This window comes from Phoenix dactylifera, chromosome 6 (assembly GCF_051530095.1).
Source record: "Phoenix dactylifera cultivar Ajwa chromosome 6, Ajwa_hap1_PhDact_Kaust_v1.1, whole genome shotgun sequence".
Lineage (NCBI taxonomy): Eukaryota > Viridiplantae > Streptophyta > Magnoliopsida > Arecales > Arecaceae > Phoenix > Phoenix dactylifera.
Genome location: NC_143195.1, coordinates 35,752,659 through 35,775,407, shown reverse-complemented (window position 1 = coordinate 35,775,407; position 22,749 = coordinate 35,752,659). Strand labels below are relative to the sequence as shown.

At 38.8% G+C, this 22,749-nt stretch overlaps 1 protein-coding gene and 1 pseudogene across 3 annotated transcripts; both read right to left on the bottom strand.

The window, feature by feature from the left end:
- Positions 1-4,709: 4,709 nt before the first annotated feature.
- LOC103696754 (myb-related protein Zm1-like) lies at positions 4,710-6,591 on the bottom strand. The gene is made up of 3 exons (XM_008778468.5): positions 6,288-6,591; positions 5,985-6,114; positions 4,710-5,862 (listed from the first exon to the last, which is right to left on the bottom strand). The coding sequence occupies exons 1-3, from the start codon at positions 6,424-6,426 to the stop codon at positions 5,064-5,066; spliced, it is 1,068 nt and encodes a 355-aa protein (XP_008776690.3). The 5' UTR covers positions 6,427-6,591; the 3' UTR covers positions 4,710-5,063.
- A 9,345-nt stretch (positions 6,592-15,936) lies between these two features.
- On the bottom strand, positions 15,937-21,323 carry LOC103696753 (putative calcium-binding protein CML18 pseudogene; annotated as a pseudogene). Of its 2 annotated transcripts, none has more exons than XR_015988270.2 (2): positions 19,935-21,323; positions 15,937-16,255 (listed from the first exon to the last, which is right to left on the bottom strand). The product of XR_015988270.2 is annotated as a putative calcium-binding protein CML18 pseudogene, transcript variant X2 (transcript). The 2 variants fall into 2 exon arrangements; XR_015988269.2 differs by lacking the exon at positions 15,937-16,255 and adding an exon at positions 17,503-18,715.
- Positions 21,324-22,749: the final 1,426 nt, after the last annotated feature.

Genomic DNA, 22,749 nt, shown 5'->3' with positions numbered 1-22,749 from the left:
GGTTTTCGCGAGAGCGGCCGAAGCTACGAGAGGAGATCGAACCCGGGTTCTTGGGTCGTGGATTGGGTTCGTGGATTGGGTTCTTGGGTCGTGGATTGGGTTCGCTGAGGCACGGACCCTGAAGGCAAATGGGCCGGCTCATCAGCCCAATTTTGTCAACTGAAATGCAGACATGATCCTCAGCCCAGCCCGGCCTCTTTCCCTATAAACATGAAAATACCTAATATAATGTTCATATAAATATGACCTAGTTTTTTTTTTTTTTTTTGCTAAAAAGGATATTTTATACATTACGAGCATGGATATACACAATAAAATCAGAAAACAATAAGTCTTGAAGTGTCTTAAATAACTCTCCCTTTTTAGTCCATAGGATGCCCCTGGAATGGCAGGCAACATAAGAAGCTACTCAGTCTACAACGCCATTGGCCTCTCTAAATAAATACTTAGTCTGAAATGCTACTTCATCTCTTACCATCGTGCAAATATTCCGAAGTAGGGGTGTTCCCCTCGACCACCACTCAAGCCACCCTGAATTTAGCTGATGACGGTGGCCAAGTCATCATCAATATTATTAGTTCATATAAATATAATATGTAATATAACATTGACTCTAGTTTGTTATTAGTTTGCATAAATATAACAATACGTAATATATTGTTGCCTTAACCTGATCTGGATACTTGGATTAATATGGAAGTCGGATAGATCGACCAAGACACAAAACATTTTTTTTTTTTAACATTGAAATGCTGTATTTGAGATTGTTACGTCCTAATTATTGACTGTACATTCCTATGCTTTACAACGAGTGCGGAGAGGAAACGGCCCGAGCTGCAAGCGGGTCACCGGCTGGGAATGAGATGAAATCTGCTTGGCCCAATTTAAATGTTGCTTTGGGCTGTCAACATTTCAAGGCCCCAAAGGTTAAAAGCCGGTGCATCTATTACAGCCCAATCAAAACAATATTTATAGGGGATTTGGAGGAAGCAAGTTCCCCAAATTCTAGCGGATATTATGATCAGGTATGATCTTTTTTAAAAAATTATATCCCACTCTTGAATTATGGACTATGACAAAGAGACTAGAATTTTTATATGAATGTTTTGCAATATTTTTTACAAATGTATCCTACCCTTCAATGACTTTTTTCGAAGAATTGTGAATCAGTGAATTTAAATCTGCTCCTCTAGATCGATAAGTATAAGTAAACAATATGATCGGCCAGTTTCTTGATAAGCCTCAAGCAAAAATGTTGCCAATAGTAGAGAAATTTGAGTCGAGCCTATGTCGGATGAATCATATAGGAGATCCCTCCTTCTTGTAAATAACTTTTTTCTTTCAATAAAGTTTGGGGGAAGTTCCTCACTCCCTCCATTTTACATCAAAAAAAAAAAAAAAAGAATCATGTGGGAGATGGAGCAGATACACTTCAGGATCTTGTATGAGTGGTTAAAGTTGATATTTTTCAAATATTGGATTTTGTTATTCGACGATGACGGTGGAACTATCATCAATCAGTCCATACAAATAATATAAGAATATACATGTCATGCACTAAAGGAAAAAACTTAACCAAACACCAAATAGATTGCAGCCATTAGTTGATAGCTTTCTTTGCTTCATGCATCATGTACAAGTGTTTTGGGAAGCAAGAATCATTGCAAGAAATTGATGAATCGCAGGATCTTCAGCGTCCCCAAAGGATTCTTCACTCTTTCAAAGAAGAGCAAACTCGGATCTTATTAGCTTGGTAAATTCAAGTACTCTCGTCTCCAAACCCTTTCAAGACTTTGATGTAATCCCAAGACTAATTATTTGGTCTAACTGTTTACTTTGATATCCTACTTCGGAACCAAGATTTATATCCCAAACAAAGGCCTTCAAGATTGGATACATTCCTGGAGTTTTTTTTTCAAGAAAAAAAAAAAGGAAAAGCAATCAAAGAGGGGATTAAGGAATACCCAAAGGTGCAAGAAATAGCTACCAATTAAAAAATGAAAAGAAGATACTTTCTTGAAATTAATTATAATGATTCTTTTTTAAAAAAAATATACATTTTATGATTGCCTTTGATGTTTAACTAGAGAGATTTTGAAAATCTTTTTTAATATGTAGGCATTTTTGATTCAGAAAAAATAGGTAGCTTGGTTCGAGACAATTTTGATTCATAAGAAATATTGATAAATTATCTTTTTTTTTTTATAGCCTGCACTTTTCGCAACAACTGTCCATATTGTAATTAGCCCCAATGCACGCACGTACCTATGTTAGGGCTAAGCCATATCTCATCATGTTAAGATCCAACTCATCTTGATGGATCCAAAGCAATGATTAACGACCCAATTCATCTCAGCTTGTCTCAACAACACTGTATCAGATCAAAGGAAGATCTCATCCTAGTCTGTCTTTGCCAAGACGAGCCAAGACATTCACATCCCAACTATCAGCATGGGCATCCCACAATACTATTTTAATTTAATTTAATTTTTAATTTTTTTTAATTCTTATTTGCTTGTTCTTTTCTTACTTGAGATTTAGACCTTTCAACTCAACGAATTAAATTTTGGCCGGCAGGTATTGTTTGAGGCATGACCGGCTTCAATTCAACATGTTTATAAGGCCTTCTTTGTAGCTTGTGAAAAGAGCTGGAAAAAATGTTTTTTTTTTCTTCGTTTACATTGAGGACTTGTTTGGTTCGCGAAAGTAAGTAGAGAAAAGTATGGTCAATAAAAATTTGAAAAAATATCTTATATTTGGTTGAAGTTTTCAAAGAAGAAAAATAGAAAAGTAGTGTTTTTATGAGAATAATATTTCCACATTTCATAACAAAGAAAAACTTATATGGAATATGGAAAAATCCAATTCCCACCAGTTGGTAATTAAGATTTTTTTTAAAAAAAAGTACTATTAAGCTTTTAGATAAAATGGATTAAGGTCTTTTCTTTTATTAAAAACATAACATGTATTTTCCTTAAATTTTTGAAAAAAGTAGATGCTCAACCAAACATAAGCCGGTATGTAATGTATCACTTTTTTATGGTTAACCAAACATACACCAACCAAATTCTCAAGCATTATATATCTAGACATTGGCTTCCTAGTAAAAAACATTTTAATAAGAAAACATTCCTTTCGTGGGGGCCAAACGAGTCAAAAAAAAAAAAAAAAAAAAAACACATAATGACAATAGATGGATATAAAAATACATAGGAAACACGATAATGACCATCGTAGTTGGATGGTGTAATGGATGGTGATAAAGGAAACTTTCACGCAAGGTTCCTTTTTTTTTTTTTTTTTTTTTTTTTTTGCTAAAAACGGGTTTTCATACAGTACGTGTGTGAATACATCCAATAAAGTCAAAAAAGACTAACTCACGAAGAGCCAGTGGCAGCTCCCCCTCTCCTACCCAAAAAGTGTACCCTGAATGATGAGCCGCGAAGGCAGCCACCCAGTCGGCTGCCCCATTAGCTTCTCTGAATACATGTTTGGCCTGGATGGCCACCCCAACCCCACACATCGTCCCTATATCCCGAACCAAGGGATGGTCTGAGCCCTCACCCCTCAGCTCCTCCTGGATCCAACTAATAACTGTGGCTGAGTCGCCCTCCAAGACAATCGCGTCAGCCTGCAGTACCTGCCTCGCATAACGAAGACCCGCCCAGGCAGCTCGTAGCTCTACCCCGGGCACCGACGTACCGAAAACCTGACAGCCTCCTGCTGCCACCACTCTGGAGTGCGGATCCCGTATTACAAAACCCGCACCTCCTCGTGCACCTCCATCCATGACCGATCCGTCGAAGTTGACCTTGAGGAAACTCGGGAGTGGGGGTTCCCAGGTGAAAAACACCTGCTGAGGAGCTGCCGGAGCAGAGAGGGAACCCCAGGTGTCCCGAGCTATCAGAGGTCCATCTGAAGAAAGTCTGATCTCCAATGCCTGGACTCGCGCGAACTCCGCAACGAACCTCGGTGACACCCTGCGCTCACCGAAGGTGCGGGCGTTCCTCGCCAGCCAAGGTTCCTTTTGAGAAAGGTTTAACACAAGGTTCAAAAGGTCGTCCATGCTCCGTATATTCTCTGTTTCTTCCTCCGTATATTCTCTGTTTCTTCCTCCATATATCCTCTGTTTCTTCCTCTGTCAACTCTGACCTTGTAAATAATTCCATTTGAATAAATTTTGGATGGTTAAGCCTCTCTTTTCATCAAAAAAAAAAATAAAAAAAAAAAAATCTTCGTATGTTCAAAAAGAAGAGAGTGCTAACTGATTGCGATGGAGTTTGGTGCAGCTCCAAAATGACAAAGGCGATGGGGCATGGATCAAATGTTTCCAAAGAACACTTGGAATTGACTGCCCGGAGTCCTTTCAACTTGCATAAAAAGTGGGTGGAAGTTTGGAGATTCTCTTTTGCCTCCTTCCGTCTCCTTGGCTCGTACGTCTTTTTCTCCTTTTAGTCGCAGAGTCTACTAATTGATGCGCATGTTCTTCCGAGCTCGTGCTTCGTGTGGATTCCAAAGTAGGTTGCTTTCATGCCAATAGAAATAACAAAAATTTCAGCGACTACAGATGCCAGCCAGCCAGCCAGCCCTCATCGACTTCCAAATTACGCAAGCAATATTTGAACATCCATGAGCATGATCATAAGTCCAACATCTTAAATCTTTAGCACAAATTTTTCAAGCAGGAAATAATTTAAGCAGAAGCAGACTTATGCATGAATCGGGTAGCAGTGCTCGGAATATATTAATTCACGATCTTGTCTTTAAATACATGACCATGGTAATTAGTATACTAAGTAGATCGTACAAAGCATGGAGTTACATAATTCGGCGTCCTCCAGTGAGGAAAAGACAATAAAAGAACAAAGATTCAAAGCTGACGGCATGATGACAAAAAGAAAGGTAGGAGTGACATCTTCTTAGTATTAAAACTCTAATTTTAGCACCTTTGTCTCTTTAATGAAAGGTTAGAAATGTGTCCAAATACCCACGGCCTTTAAAGACATACATACGCCTTTTGTTGTGCGAGATAACCTACTCCTTAGTTCATGACAGGCAGTGTATTAGGACACCTTCAAGTCATGAAGATCCAAAGGAGAGGGGGAAGAGGGTCCCTTTTGAAAATAAGAGGACACAGGATCTCCCTCCATCTCGGGCCAGGGACCCATGAGGCACTCCTGGTTGTCATCCATCGCTCCCCCCAAGCCAAGCTCTTTCTCCAAGTACTCCAACCAAATTATGCTCCCTTCTTCTCTGCTGGATTCCTCATGCAAGCCTGTTGGATTCCCACGAACTCCAGGCTCCTCCATGGCCCCCTCCATCCCCGGGCTAAACAATCCAGCATCGCCGTCCTCGATCATGCTCCAGAGCTCCGGTTCGATAGGTGCATCGTCAAGCGCTTGCACTCCTCCTCCTCCTCCACCACCACCACCACCGGTATTGCAGTTCGTTGCGAAGGAATGCGACGGAGACGAGCATGGCGACACCTTGAAAGAATTTGGCTCTAATGGCGGCTCCCACATGTTCCTCTCCTCGGTGTCGGTTTTTTGTGGCGAGCTCGGGAGAGCGTCTTCTAGCATGAGCCACAAGTCCATGCCGGGCTCGGTGGGAATCTCGATCTTATCCTCGGAGGGATTGGTAGAATCTACACTCGGATTGGTGTGCTCGCTGTCGCTCTTGCCTTCACCTTGATCAGAGCTTGAGTGGGTCGGGGTGGAAGAAGACGAGCTCGGTGTCTCTCCAAGCTTGTCGGTCTGCTGGCTTTGGCCTCTGTGCAAGAGCCTCTTCTTCAAGTGCGTGTTCCAAACATTCTTGATCTCATTGTCAGTTCTTCCTGGCAGACAGGAAGCTATTTTCGACCATCTAAAAGCAACATTGGATCAAGTTAGGCCTCGGAAAGCAAACTACTATTGCAGAAGCAAGTAATGCTTGGTTCCTTCAACATAAAGCATACTAATTAAACTGGGTCAAGGTTAACCTCATACTTGTTTCCAAGCAATCCGTGTAGCTTAATTATGGTTTCCTCTTCTTCCTTGGTGAAGTTTCCACGCTTTATGTCAGGCCGGAGGTAGTTAATCCACCTCAAACGGCAACTCTTCCCACATCGCAGCAAACCTATCAAAGCTCAAAACAGAGACTCGTGTCAGTTCTCCACATGTTACTACTGTTCCATTGTGTGTGAGATTTATATTCATCTAAGAAGAATTGATCGAATACTACACTTCTTATCTTTATCACCGCATAGAAAATTATTGTTCGATTCAATGGAAATGGAGGGGAAGAGACACCTGCTTTTTTGGGAAGAGCACGCCAATTCCCATGCCCATACTTCTGAATGTAGGCCATCAGTCTCATATCCTCCTCCGGCGTCCATGAGCCTTTGTTCAGGCCGACCTTCTCGCAGCACGGCGCTCGGCCTCGACCCATCTCTCTCTCTCTCTCTCTCGTCTACAACTTCCCCAGTTGCAGACAAAAGAGCGAGCAAGTATTTATATATATAGATGGGGGGAGGTGATGTGCTGAAAAGAGCTGTTTCACCGGTCCACTATAGATTTTCTCCTTACCAAACCTTATTACACAGGGATACATGAAAGGGCCATCTACAAGAAGACTTTGTGTCAAATTTTTCCTCCTCCTTTTTTTTTTTTTTTTCTGATGTAAGACTTTGTGTAACTTTGATTTAAAACATTCTACCCTGTTTTAAAGCCACCTCTGAACAAATGCTGCTACAAGTATAGAACTCAGTGGATGGAAATATCATCACATATTTTTTTTCACAGGGCAGGAAAAGGGCCGTTATCCGCAAATGGGTCCATTTGATTGTGGAGCCGTCCAATCAGGACTGGGTAGCCGTTAGGCACAGGCCCACGACGCTCTGGTGGTGGAGGTGGTGGTGCAACCAGGCCCAGGTGGCACTAATATGTGGGCCCATATCTTTATGCTGTCGGATGGCTATTGGATGGCTGATAGGGACTCCGCACTAAGTTTCCCCTGTTGCCTTGGTTATGTAATATTACTCTTTAATTATATCATTCGTTTGTCATATATTTAAAATAATGGCAAATAAAGCAGGACCTTTGTGGCTGGGGGGAGGAGAGAGAGATAAAGTTTCCTTAGTAGAAGAGGTTGTATAAAGTTAATTATAGATGGCTAACTAATCTCCTTACCCATCCATATCCATCCTAGCAAGTTGTTACTAGACTCTAAGAATTAGGCATTTGGAGATTGGACCTCGATTAGGTTTCGTCAAGTAGTTTGGGCTAGACTTTCGGCATTGATCCAAAACCAAGTCTAAATTATATAAACATTATCAGTCTGATAGTTGTATTATTTACTGCAAATTAAAAAAAATCTAGAATTATGAGCCTCTCATTTAATTCTAATGGATCCTGCTGATCATGCGCTAGTCCAGCATCCTCCATCCGGATGGGTGGCACTAGATTTTATTTTTTTTAATCAGAGATGAAAATAAAGTTTCAAGATGATTTTTTTTTTATTATTATTTTTTAACTAAAAACTAAGTCAAATTATTCACTACTGAGAGTTATATTTTAGTTTTACGATTTTCTCGAGCTTCTGTTCTGCTGCATATTCATAATTTTATGTCAAAGAAAATAATCGTAATCTTTTGCTCTGCATATTCTTCTTGATATGCCAAAGTTGCGGTGGACCGTCGCCGCGACCAGCATTTGCCGTTGATCACACTTCGAATTGACATTTTCAGTATAAAATAATAAAGAAAGGTTAAATTTGTGATTTAAAAATGATTTTAGATGGAATTTCAATAGGAATAATTTGTATTAGATGTCAGAAAAGCTCAAGAAAGCATCCAAAATTAAGAGACGAAGCAAGAAACAACATATTTGTGGCACCAAAAATTGAATCTCTAAATAGTAATAATCAACTATTAATCTTCAAACCTGAGCATATGCACGCACTTAGCGGCTTCTGAAAGAGTATCCAACTTGTCCTTGTTTGCATGGACTTAGGTTTGGACCTTATAGCCGATGCATTAATATGCTTAGAGCCACAGCACACCAAGCAAAATGGAAACTGACAAAAAAAAAGAAAATTTTATTTTGTGCTAAGTTTTGGTTTTGGTCGCATGTTGACAAAACATTAATTATGTCATAAAGTCGAGTAGGTACTGTAGAAATTCTTTTGTGCTAAGTTTCAATTCTGGTCTCATGTCCAATAAAATCTTTGGTGTCCTTTAAACTTGGCCTTTAAAAAAAAACCAAGAGGGGATCATTTGACCAAACAAGTACTACCATGCACACGACTGTGACCTCAGCTCTTGGTGCCAATGTTTTAGGTCACCAGCCCCCTCAAAAGTTTCACATCATCTTAGAAAAGAAGAAATCTCCACTTTTGGCCGAATCGCATCCCTTCAACAACCCTTTTAACCCTTCAAACTTCTATTTAAATACTGCATCTCCATTGTAGTCTTTGAGTTAGAGTAACCAACATTCAATGCCCTGTTACCATACCAATACCTAACTTTGGACATCTTGCTTGGTTCATTGAATTCTACGTTATGATTTGGGGGACTTTAGGGGACCTAAACCTCAGGTCTAAAATATGACTTTCTCTAGTTTTCCACCTATGGGTCACTGACATTTTAGCTACCCCTTTGTCTTTGTAGTGCTAAGTCACTAAGGAAAAAGACAGCAATATAAGACATATATTTGGTCCAACCCAACCCGAACTACATGCAAAAATAACTTGTTAGAATTTTTTTTTGATAAAATCGGATTTATTAAACCAATCTAGTAAAAATACATCCGTATGAAAAGATGACGCCTAGTTCAAGGTGTACGGAAAAAGTAGGGATGGTGGAGATGGAGTTAATAGACTTTGTACATTTGGGAATGATGAGCACATTATTTTAATAACAAATTATATTGCTGATGCTTTTGCGACATTTTAGAAAGCATCAGTGCCAAATTTTCGACGCTTATAAGTGTTGGTATAAGCTTTAAAAAGCATTGGAATAGATAAGTTTTTTTATAGCGAAAGATCCCATTTCCTTCAAAGTTTGTTCTCTTATCGGGCTTACTCTTTGGTCTCGTCTCCTTCATTTACGTACTCTAGAGTGGTCAACCCATCTCTTGCTTCACATGTGAAACTAAGAAGTGCCGGACCCAGACCACTTCGCCCTTGAGGTGAGTTATTATGGACCACAAGGCTCGTTTAGGCTTGATGCTTGCTGGTATTGGCGAGCTTCACCATGCTTCATCATCGATTGCAAGATAGCTAATAAGTTTAGAATAGCTCATATGTTGAAATTTTACCATGCGCCGCTTCATATCAAGTGTTATAACCACCAACCAATTCATTCTTAAATAGATAGTCAAGCCATCATCAGGCTTCGAAATTGAGATTCATGAAGCATGGTGGTTTTTGTATTTTGGAACTTGTTCGAGTGGTCGCATTTCTCTATCAATTTGAGGTTTGAGGTTTGATTTCTGAAGTGGTTGAAAAATCTAAACCTAAGTAATTATATTGATGTAGATAGATCTCTCTTTCTTTCAACAAAAAAAAAATGTTGATTTTTTGAAGAAATTTATGTTGAAATTGAATATATAGATGAGCATTAACATTATCCTTGCAACACATATCATTAAGTTTGGCTATATATTGAAGAGGTCAAATATTTTTTTTTTCCCATGATTTTTTGTGAAATGGGTTTAATTTGTAAGCAAATTGCTTGGATGATCTACAAAAAGGTAGTGTAGAAGTAATGACATAAACTACATGAGCTGCTCAAGTCACAGGCTCACATAAATGTCTAATGCTAAACTAATAGACATCTTTAGGAAATACTGCTCAAAACCTATTGATTAAAAAAAAAAAACTCTCCAAACTCTCCATGAGTGGTCAGAACAATAAGAGTCAGAAGCAGACCAAGCTACCATTGACCAAAAAGACAAGATAGGCAAATGTTAGATTGCTTATCCATGACAAGTTATTGATATGGCTTTATTCCTTTTATTCCGACGAAAATCACTAGAGGAACGACAAGAACAAGGACAAGAAAAGATTTCCAAGCAAGTTTCTCCAAATTGAATTCCCTGTGGGAAGAAAAGTTTCTTAATCTCGAGCATTTCCAAATTGACAGAGATACAAAATGATATAGGTATTGCTTTGATACAACATCAATTTGTTATTTGCAATTTTCTAATCACTCCTTTAAAATCTTAAATAAATGTTTAATATTTTCCTAATTATCAGAATTGACGCCTTGAAGGGTTAATCGATCTTGATTTTTGTAAATTTTATATCGAACATTTTGATTTTTGAATCTGCTAAATGTTGACGGAGATATCACAATAAACCTGAGATCTCATTTTCTTTCCATTTTTCTTCTTTTAATGTACTATCTGAGTCCTTTCTTAAGGAAGAGATGTCGTTCATTTTAGTATCATCTACCAACCAAAATGGCCGCGATCTCGTAGATGAGGCAGGGAAAGGGTCATGTAACTACCCAAATTAAAAAGGAACATTTTCTACTCTTTCTAACGCTCCACATAATATATTAGTATTACATCTTCATTCCGCGAATTTGAATCACTGCAAAAATCACTACATTTGAATGAAGGATATGCCACCAATATCTGCTTTAATAAAGACGAAAAAGATCGGGAGGAATAATTTTGGTCCAAACCATAGTATGCCGTATCGTACTATACTGGCTCGCTACCGATATTCAGTACGTAAGGCGTACCGACACTCAGTATGCCACCGTACCATACCGATACTATGCTGGTAGGTACCGGTATGGAATCTGATATCGAGACGGTGAATCTTGGTCCAAACTAATTCCAACTGTTTCATAGCAGCAAAATTGGCCCGATGATTTGCTGCTTGGTTGGCTTCACACAGAACACGGTGACATTAAAGGTTAAGCATCGAGGAGCAAATAGACTTGATGTTTCGAAGTGCCGTATGGATGGTGGGAGGTGTCTGGGCCACTGATCCATGGCATCACAATCACTGAGTCTCCCTCCAGAAGAATCCTATCTTGTAGTGAATTTAGCCCAAACCAGGCAGCCTTAAGTTCAGCAATGGGAAACTGAAGAAACTAGCAGTATCGTTTCAAGAACTTATCAACGACCCAAATGCCTTGAATGAGGAAAGAGCCAACCGAGGCCATGCCATTAGTTAGGCACTTAGGTTCTACTGTATAACACCCAAATTGCCTTTCGGCCATCGTCGAGAATCTGATGCAAAACTCAGGAACAGTCCATTTTCATCCTAAAAAGAATAAAAATCCATTCAATAGCAAAGGTTTAAATTAATCACTTTTATAATGCTGTAAGTGCTCGTTCCGCGCCCCTTCCATTACTAAAATAGCAAAGAAACATATAATTTGTGTTTTTCGCATGGCACTGTTTTTATAACCACTAGTCTACGATAGATATATATATATATATATAAAAGAGAGAGAGATAGATAGATAGATAGACAGATAAATAGGTAGATAGAGATATAGATATATATAAATTCACAAATTTAAAAGAGTTTTTGAACCTTAAAAAAAATAAAAAATGATGTGAAAAAATAACAATTGCTATCCTTTAAGTATTATCATTTTAATACTAAAAAATCGAAATCATATGTTGCGGAGCAAAGAGCAGTCAAATGATGACCAAACACTAGCTAAACACTCGAGTCAATACCAATGCCAACAAGAACACACTCGTGCGTGCGGCGAATTTTACTTGCCTCTTTTCACACTCTTCTGACTTGCTCAGGAAATTCTAACTAGGCGATCTTTGGCAAATCTTGGTATGGCATCAAAAATTTTATGCTGAGGCAGCTAATATCGTCATATGCTTGGTTCATGCTTTCCCATAAGTCAAGAGAGCGTCGTATCAGTAGCATTGACAAAAGAAGATAAAATAAATCAAAATGACAGTAGAAGATCATCAGGAGGACATAAGCTTAAAAGAACAGGGGGAAAATTTCTCAGAGTATACCTAAGACAAAGAGTCTTAAGCCTTCCACCAACACTGGGGCATAATTTAGTTGGCCAACTGCAAGGCATCATAAAATGACAGCAAGCTGAGACATGCAAGTTGGATCATACCATAATAAACAAATCTAAGAACAAGTTTTATTGAATTAAGAAAGATTGGCGAGCATGAGTCTTAGTTGAGCTTCAACTGCCACAATAGTGACATATTGGACGTTTTGTTGCACTTATGAGAAGGCTATGTTTGCTAAGCACAAGATGAAAAATTATCGTGATGCTTAACTTAGGTTTGGGTTCTTAATTTGTATTTCGAAACTTTAATATAAACCCTTCAAATAAAGGGGTGGGGTAAATGGTTCCATGCGCTTGCTTCCATTTTGATATCAAGGGTGCTGTCATGAGTAGACTAATGACAACTTCCATGATTTAAACGAAGATTTTGAATTCTCTGGAGATGAACTTGAAAATAACAGGGTGCGATTTTGACTAGTACTTGCCTCCGCTAAAGCATTTTGATATGAAAGCAACTCGGCTCTTTAAATCAATAGGGTGATTGCCACTTGTACAAGTATCACTTTCTTGAACGGGAGTAAATAATCACTAGTCATTGTATTATGAACACATTATTAGGTCACAAAACAACGAGAGGAAAATAAGTGGGAAATGCATCACCCGGAAGAATTTGGAAAACGAATCATTTGAATTGGAAAAAGAGTATCAAATAGGATTGCGAGCTATCCTTTATTTTCTCCCCAAGGAATTGGTTTTTTTTTTTTTTTTTTTTGCTAGGACGGGTGGATCATACCAAAGAATTGGTTTTCTCGCTGATTAAAGCCCTGGCCTGTGAACTCATGCAAACTTCATCAAGCTATTTGTTTGGTCATCTTCTTTCAAAGGATATTGGAATAATGTGGGAAATAAAATCAACATATGGATAGCATATCAAAGACCCAGACTTGTCAGCCTGTTGAGTATGTCTCGAGTTTACAAGTCTTGGAGAGCAAAAAAGATATCTTTTTTTTCCGGAGTGGAGATCACGAACCCTCGGACTGCCACATACATTTTGTTTGGGTCACATGGATAGTTAGCCAGCAGAGCCTCGCCGGTTGGACTAACCTAACTATTATAGGACACAAGTTCGAGTCTAAAATTATTCAATTATATATCTTTTGTAGGCCTAACGAAAGACAGAAATCGAGTGTTCTAGGGATTGAATGTATTGGGGGTCAGAATCTGTAAAAAAAAATTGTACTTTGTAATCTCTAGTTTTAATGGTGAAGCTTTTGCGGCATTTTTATCCGTGTACTCTTATTCTTTTTTTATTTTTTCTTCTAACATATTTTGTTATTTTTCTTTCATGTTGCAACACAACCCATTCTACGAAGTATGATTTTTGCTGAGGCCGGCCCATCAGAATCCATGAAACCTATCCTTTTCTTTCCACGGGTATCCATTTCAGGCTACAGCCTAGTAATCGACGCATGTTTGCTGCTACTGTGATGACCACCATGAGATCTGTCGTTTGTGCAAAAGGTGTTTTAAGACAGGCTACGAGGCACCAACCAAAAGACCTCCTTTTCAGAGAAATGGGGACGGTCTTGTTGAGAAAAGGAGAACAAGGCCCCAATATTAACTTTAGTTGGTGAAGGATGGGCATCAAGTATTTAGGACAAGGGAGACAAGCAATTGCTGTCATTAACTGATCTCTGAAATGATTTCTCGATCCCTATCCAAGGCCCAAGAACAGAAAGCAGTGCCCATGACATAATTGGTGACCCCCAAGAACATTTGGTGCATAATTTAAATGGTGGATTCCTTCTAAAAACTTATGAGACACAATATATGAGGGGGAAAAAAAAAGACCTTCCTTCATTGGAGAAGGCTTCTCAATCATGGGAAAAAAAAGTAGAAGCTATAATTGTTGCTGGTGGTCAGGTGTTTATAACATCTATTAAAGGCTAATCATGTCAAACTTTCAATGGTGTCCTCTCTTTTTTTCTTTTTTTTTTTCTCGAGTGTAGTTGTCATTGGGTTTGGGTAGGTTTGGACTGATTAGTCCATCATTTCCATCATTGTTGGGTGTTTGGTAGGGTTCAGTTTGTTCATTTGTATGACATGCTAATGGTGTAAGCCCAACGTAAGGCTAGGAGCATCCATCTAAAAGCATGTGATAATTGTTATTTCTTTCTTTTGCCTTTCCACATAGTTAGCTTTAAGGTAAAGCATGAACTGTTATTTGTCAAAATATTCGCTCTTTCCCCATTCCTATGGTGATAGGGAATGGCCAACAAGAGGGCATTACCAACTTATCTTATGATCATCAATCCTTTTAGGTCTGATTGAGTGTGAGGGCTTGCTGCTGGTGACTCATGTAAGGACCCAAGAATTGTGATTCTTTCGAGTGAGTCCAGAAGGGAAATAATAAAATCTTGGCTCATGCTACGTGAATCATGGTGTTGATAAAAATGAAGTAGGCGGCAGGAGACTAATTATCCAAAGACTAGCTCTAGGCATGCATATTAATTGTTGCGCATGAGTGAAAGTATGAATGGGTGCGATGAAATGAGAACAAACAAAAATTTGGTGGCTATGATTCTTGTATGATGTGTACTCTCACTTCTTCTTGATGCACATCTATTGTTTGTCTCTCCTAAATTGTATTCTAATTTTTCAACAAAAAAATATATATGCATGCACAAATATATGCATGTATAAAGCATGATCAATGATAGTGCACCATCACTAATGCAAGGGAAATGTGTTATTTTAGGGGTATAAAAGAGTTCGAAGCTAAAGGTACAACCTGATGGCACAACTAAACATGTCTTATAAACAAAAAGCATGCAAGATACAACAAAATTAAAGTATTAAATAGAAAAGTTTTCAAAAATGCAATACTGTTTCAACTACGATGCGAAATATGTATATAAGTATTCGTTTTGGTGAGTACTTTCTCTTGGATGAACCATAATCATCTTGCTTAATATGTAGTAGACCTATGTGCATTTAACACGGGCCCATTATGAGTATTAAATTGAAAACATATTTGTTGTTGTTGAAGTGCCAATACACATCCTACTCCAATTCCTAAATGAGATAAATATATTTCACATGGTCCTGGGGTCAATACAATCTTGATTTCTTTTTTAAAAAAAACATAGGGATGGGACTAGCAGAAGGATTAGGGGTGGCAATCGAGCCAGATACGTATGGATCAAAAAGCTATCAATTCAAATCTGGCCAGTTTTTGAAGGGATCAAAAATCTTATCCCGAACCTGATCATTTTATTAAATAGATAAACTAATCCGATATACAATGGGTTTGAAATAAATGGTTAAGCATTGCCACTGCTAAGTAGAATGGCATATTCATCTTCATTTTTTCTTTTTGTATTAAATAGATAAAGAATGATTTCTTTATGCTGTTCTTGCTTGTATGCATGTATCCATAGAACTTGTTATTTGAATCACAGTCGAAAGACCTATGAATTATGATCCTTAAATGGTATAGTAAATTTATATTGTAGGATATAAAATTTTATAAATTTTTTATTGTCTCGAACACACGACCTCCAGGGGAAGGAAGTACCAACTACCAACTACCAACTACCAACTACCACCCGTTTAGATGGCCCTCGATGTTCGGAAAAATGACAGCCCGTCTCCCCCCACATCAGGATGATCCAAGCAGGCCAGAACAATATGCCATTGTTGAAGCCTACCAAACTGGCCCATATATATATAAAAAAGAAAAAAAAAAGTTGAGAGTACTGTGTCTGCTTTGGGTTGCATGGTTACTTGAGTTTGAGCTTCCCACCTTTGCCTTCTTCTCCTCTCCTATATATTTTTTTCCCCGTCTTTTTCTGCTTTTTTCCCATTTTGTCTTCAGCCTATACTTTTCATTTATGGACGCAATATCATGGTAGATTTCTGCTTTCCACTGTTTTTCTTAAAAAAGGGACAATAAAAGATATTTTTTCCTTATACCTTGTCATCAATGCCTTACATAATATTGGATCATCAGCAAGCACCCACTGATAGGGTGCTTAACCTACCTCTATGGTATTCACTCTTGTCTACGGTGAGTTTCACAAGTTGATGTTAACCTGTCTCTGGTCTTCCAGTGCTCTTGGAACATGCCTTGTTCACCATTGGATGCATGTTTGCTAGCCGGCAAATGGGCTGGGACCAGGCCAAGAATTTTGGGTGAGGCCCACTTGACAAGCCATAGGCTGCAAAATATTAGGCCCCTGGGCCAGTCCCCACAAGTTATGTCATCTGGCAAAAAAAAAAAAAAAGAAAGAAAGAAGAAAGAAAAAGAAGTAAAGAATTAGAATTCTACCCAGAATCTTCATCAAAAGATGTCCATAGATGCTGAAGCTCTTGGAGCTACAACATTTATGGGCTAGTCAGCCATAATAGCTTTGGTCTTTTGAGATGCATCTCAATTTATACACCAAGCTCGAATATATCTGAACCACATAAGCATTATCCATACAAAAAACCTCTCCTGACAATTTACTACTAATTATCCCTTTGCTAATTAAATTATTATTCATGTAGATTCTAAGGTAACAGGGGGTGCTTTTAGTTATTAGTGAAAATTCCTTTTAGATGTAGCAGTGGGCGTTTGTATTTGCATTAATAAAATTTAAACTTCCTTTTGCCAGTTAAAAAAATGGAAGGAATTGGATGAAGAGAGCATATTACCATCCTAATCTTTGAGTGTTATTAATGGATGAAATTTGTGTCTTGCTGGGTGTAAATCTAATACGTGAATCATAAATCATGTACGGATTTGTATATTTTGAAACTTTCTGAAGTAGTTTAAGATAATGGTTGGAGCACTGTCTATTAAATGGGGAACATTATTACTTAAAATTTGAACTTAGAACACGCCTGAAGTGGTGCAGCCAATCGGCTACCGCTCGGAGTGCCCCATAATCAATTTAAAAGCAAACAAAAAAAAAAAAAATCAAAGCCAACTACAGATTATCGTCCAGCAAAATTTCAACTGGGGCAATGATATAACATTCGGTGTTTGATTTGAGACTGAATCATGATTCTAAGAATTCACTACTATGCTTTTAATGGTGACATTAGCATCTATTTAAATAGACATAATATTTAAAATATAATGCCTAAGAAGAAAAGATAATTTCATTTCTTAATTCTATGGCTTTTCTGTTGCTGTCGAGAACTTCATAAATCAAGGGAGTACATATCAAACTTCACAAGATATCTGCTTCACCATGTAAGGTGTTTGATTTGTCTTTTTCTTTGAGTGAAGGAGTCTGATTTCTCAACATCATAGAGAAGTTGCCTTGGCAATACAAACTTCTTGAAAGAAAAAAAAAAAGAGAGAAAAACGGCAATACAATCCCCAGAGTTTTCTTTTATTCTTTTCCCTAAGGTTTTTCCTAATCTAATTTATAATAATTTCATTGAAAAAAAAATAAAATCAGTGGACTGAAAACTAAGCCTCAAAGCTGTCCCATCTCTCACCAGCCTAACCAAATGCATCCTGAACAAAAGTAAGTGGTTAGTGGTGCGGGTGAGTGCCACCCCTTGGTCCGAGACATTCGAGCCATGATCTGTGGTGAGGTTGCCTTTCGGGCTATACATATTTACAGAGAGACCAACGGAGCTGTAGATTGGGTGGCTCCGTACGCAGCCAATCACTCCATAGACACCCTTTGGGTTGGAAAGAGCGAGCTGCCTGGTGCGCTCTAAAATATGCTGTATTTTGACTTTTTTGAATATATTCGTACTAAAATTATATGAATCATCCGTTCAAAAAAAAGAAAAAATAGAAGTAAGTGGTGGGTTGGCTGATTTTTTCGCTCCAGCTTTCAGAGAGAAAATGAACAATTTACCCCCTTTTGATATCCTGTCCGGACCAAGATTGCCACTCCGCACTTTCAGTAATTGGTAGGTCTATGTACATTTGGAAGTGAAAAAGAAGTAAAACTATGTTTCTGAAGCAGGAATTAGAGGTGGTTATATAAAAATAGTGGAGACCTGTATGAAGCATATGAGAAACCATAAAGAAACAATTGAAAAACAAGTTGGCAACGCCCTTATTTTTCATGCATCTCCTTAGCTTGACCAGCTATTTTACAGTCGCATCGACTATAGAAGTCACTCATACATCTCCTTTTGAAGAAACATTTCAAAAAGTAGAATCTAGCATTGTAAACTATTATGCACTATAGAAGTCATCCATGGAAACAAAGAGAGAAGGGAATGCATGCTTGCAAACACTGTTGAAAGCCAAACAAGAAAACCTCCTTTAAATATGCACAGTCGGAGGCTAAAGGATTCAGGTCCTTCCGTTCGCGGTCACAATTACTCGCAGGACTTCACAAAAAGGAGGAGATTCCATGCGAATGGTTTATTTCCTCTACTCAAAAAGATGCTTTTATCCCTCACAATATTGCACAGCTAGATGCTGCATAGATGCTCTCGCTTTCAAGAATGAGGTCAGGGTTCAAGTCTTGAAGTGGTGTTATCCCTCACATTCACATTGATGCAGCATGCCTCAGCCACAGATCCCTCATGGTGAGACTTCAAATAGATTGGTTCTTCTGACAAAGTAAGATGTACCATGTCCAAATGATGCTTGGGCTTTTAATAATGTTACTTTATCCATGTCCTCATGGAAGTATCTTTTGTGCCAATGAAAACTTTACCAGCATAAGATTGATGCGGCTTAAGATTTTTCTTCAGTACATAAACCTAAATTACAGATAAAATCGTGATCACGGTGTCAGAGTGTTTCCTATACCTTCTACAAAAGAAAGATCCATCAAAATTTCTTGGCCATTTAAAATAAATTGCACATTCACTGAAATGCAAATATTACCTACGACTAGGCTTTTAATTTTGAATGCAGCATTACAATACTAGCAGATGTCAGTTGGTGATGTCAACCAAGTGTGTTAACATATGCATGTCGCTAGAAAGAAAACATTTCCATAAAAGATATGAAGAGAAGAAAAGCATGCATCTCCACTATGGTTCAAAGTTACAAGACAGGTTATCTAAATTTTCTCACAACAAATGAACCTGTCTGGAATTAAAGTAGAGAGTTTACTTTTGATATCCATTTTGGAGGACGGGGGATGGTACAAAAACAGGTTGCACAAAAATGATCAAATCTCTCACATGACAACCTGTAATGTGAATGGTTTCGTAGTTCAAAGAGTAAGAAAACCAACTGATGCTGTAATACTAAATGAGCCACCAATATGACATCTACATATCAAGAGGCTAGGCAGAGTAGGAAAGGTATTTCTCGGCCATATCACAGGCAAATCCCCCACAGTAGCAGCAATGTTCTAGAAAAAAAAAAAGCCCCAACGGGACAAAATTACATACTACACTATACCAATCCGAATTAGATAGTACGAAACGTACTGTACAGTATAGATTCGTTATCAATATTCAGTACGGATGGCGTACCGATACTCCGTATGCAAAAAAATGTTGTACAATATCGTACCGACACAATACTAGAGCAGCACCAATATGAAATCTGGTACCGAGACGACCAATCTTGCTGCAGAGTCTATTAATGTGAGAGCTTAGGAATTTAATTAGGTATGATATTAGTTTATAACATTATTTCTACCAACTACATTGTAAATATTGCATACCAACTAACAGTTTTCTATAGTTCTCTTCATTTCAGATTATTTTTAATTCTCACAAACTGCAAAGCAAAAGCAAAAATCACAAGATGCGATCTTTTCAAATGGAAATCTGAAAGAATTATGAAGAAAATTACCCTTTTCCCTATACCACCTGGGAACAATTCAACATCAATGCCCATCCTCACGGATTTCACTCACTCCAATTCTCATTCAACGCCATCCAACTCCATTTGCATGTATACATAGAGAGGAAAAGCGAAACAGAGCAAGAAGGATCTAGAGGTGACGGAACGGAGGCCTACCGGAAGAAGAAGTCGAAGGATCAAGCCCAGGAATTGTCGAAGGCGGCGGAGGTGATGGCCTGGGAGAACTCCGGGAAGCTGATCCGGCCATCGCCGTCGGTGTCGGCCTCCTTGATCATGCCGGTGAGCTCCTTGGCGGTGAGGGCGTGGCCGAGCCTGGCCATGGAGTGGGCGAGCTCGGCGGCCGTGATGAAGCCGTTGCCGTCCCGGTCGAACATCTTGAACAGCTGCCGGAGCTGCTCCTCCGTGTAGGGGGACTTGGCCCGGAGGAGCTCCGGTGCGACGAGAGCCACGAACTCGGAGAACTCCACCAGTCCATTGTTATTGGTGTCCGCCTTCTGGATCAAAGCCTCCAGCTGATCCGGGCTGGACTTCAGACCTAGAGACCGGAGAAGGGAGCCGAGCTCCAGCTGGGTGAGGCTGCCGTCGTTGTTTCGGTCAAACGACCGGAAGATCTCCCGGAGCTCCGCCAGCTGCTCGTCGTCCAGCTTCACCGCCTCCTCCCTGCCACCGCCTCCGCTGCTCATCTTGGATGGTATTCGTATTCGATCTCCTCCGATTCCCGCACTCGGATCGCCTCTCAGAGGAGCCGGATCTGATGAATTCGGCACATTTCCATCACGCTGTTGAATCCCTGTTTTTTGTCTCATTCAATCGGAATTGATTGCTGGATTCTTTTTTCCCTTCGAGAAACCGATCCAATTTGCTTCTGCAACCTACCAAGATTGGATCTTTGAATCTGGGATGCGATTAGATGATCGAATTCCAGTGGATTTCGTCCGAATTTTGAGTGGACATGGAGGCTGATGAGGTCCCCCTCGGATCCCGTTTTCCTCTCCTCTGCTTTCGAGACTCGGCGCCCCTTCTTGGCGGATCTGGAGGAGGAGCCCGAGGTCTCGAGCGCCTGGAGGAGGAGGGATCGGATCCAAGGGAAGGAGAAAAAGAACGCGTGTAAAGGGGAGGGTTTGGTTTGGGATTCGGCCTCCTTGTTTTGACGATGGAATCGGTCGGCATCAAACTCCTTAACCGTGGAACAAAGAGAAACATAAAGAAAAATAGTAAAGAAAGAGTCTTCAACCGTGGGCGGGACGGCACGTCGCCGCCACCCTGTCGGCGGACTCCGTCATCCGCCCTGGAGAACTTCGAAATCCCCGCGGCCCTTGGGCTCTGCTAACCTGCGCCGGCCGGCAGTTCGGCTGCTCTCCGCCGTCCGATCTGAGTGGGAACCGCTGATCGTAAGATGAGAGTGATGGACTGTCATCCGCTTATCCAAGATGGTAGCTGCTCGGCTGTGCATATCAAACAGGAAAGAGCAAACTGGGACGAATGTTCTGCCGAGGTGGAAATCATCCCAATCGGTCCTGATGCGCTCCAGGCTTGTCATGCAAATTACTAGGGGCTGATTGATTCTCTGTCTTTTTTTTTTATAATTAATTTGGGTTCTCCCACTTAACATTTGGATGATATAAGCTGAAGTCTGGAGTCGAGATTTCAGAAGTCAAAGTACTCAGACTCAAAATTCTATTTGAAATCAATAAAGTCTCAGTATCCAAGCACAAACTCGAGTTTGATATAAAAAAAAAAGAAGCAATGCTCAATACAAACTCGATTTAGACAAAGCTGGTTCAGAATTATTTTTTATTCCAAAACATAAGCTTCATGTTAGCCTGAAGTTCGCTCCCAACAATATAGCCATCCCTATCCTATCACGTCATTCCCACAAGCCACTTATTCATTGTCGTTTGATTATGGCGCGAGAGCAAGTAAAAATTAAAAAAAACTCCCATTAAGTTTAGGGATAATCAAGCTCGAATATCAACTAAGCCAGACTCGAGTTCAAGCTCAAATTCAAGCCTTAGCCATAATTAAAAAATATAGTTAAAAATTAAAAGTTAAGTCAAAATAAAAAATATAAATATTATATTTTTAAAATATTAAATAAATAATATATATATTATAATTAAAATATTATATTATTACATATATATATATATATATATATATATATATATATATATATATATATATATATATATATATATATATATATATATATATATATATATATATATATATATATATATATATATATATATATATATATATATATACTATACTAGGTTTGCAAATATTTTGCTAGTTAAGCTCGATGGGAAAAGCTGTTCGAACTACTTGAGCTCTATTCTAGCTCGATAACAATCGAGCTGAGTTGAGTTTTGATTCAACTCAAGCTCAAGCAACTCACGGGCTATTAGGCTCATTTAGTCATTTTCATTCATAGGTCAGCCAATTGAATCACAGATGGTAAAAACTATATGAGCATTACTCATACATTAAATTGAACAGATATGTTAGGGTCATTGTAGCATTTAGTGTGAACAAATTGAAAATTACCATTTTGAAATGCCATGAATCGTTTTTTTTAATATACTTACACTCCAATTCCGCTGACATTTTTGGGAAAAAATGGTGCCAACTAAATTACATCTGAAGGAAGAATAATTGGATGTGACTCTTATTTGATTAATTTTTTATTATTTATATTAGTTGCAGATATACTCGTCTTTTTAATTTGCTTCTCTTGTTTCTATCCTGGAGCTGAAGAAAAACTAAACGAAGTGTGTTTATATTACATCAAAGATTTATTATATATAGGGTGTAAAGACTGGAGATGCCAAAAGGGATTACAGGCTTGTAAAACTATGTGCAGAATAGCATGGGGAAAAAAAATTGCTACAACGAGAGTTGAAGCAAGTCAACTTGCTCTTTTGATATAGAACTAGCTTAATTGATAAAGTTATTGAGTGTTGGATAC

Bases quoted from the DNA above. Each gene is read 5' to 3' on its own strand.
- LOC103696754 (XM_008778468.5), bottom strand. From the start codon at position 6,426: ATGGGTCGAGGCCGAGCGCCGTGCTGCGAGAAGGTCGGCCTGAACAAA. The intron at 6,115-6,287 runs GTGTCTCTTCCC...GAGCTTTGATAG, and splicing joins TGCTCTTCCCAAAAAAGCAG to GTTTGCTGCGATGTGGGAAG. The intron at 5,863-5,984 runs GTATGAGGTTAA...TGTTGCTTTTAG, and splicing joins CACGGATTGCTTGGAAACAA to ATGGTCGAAAATAGCTTCCT.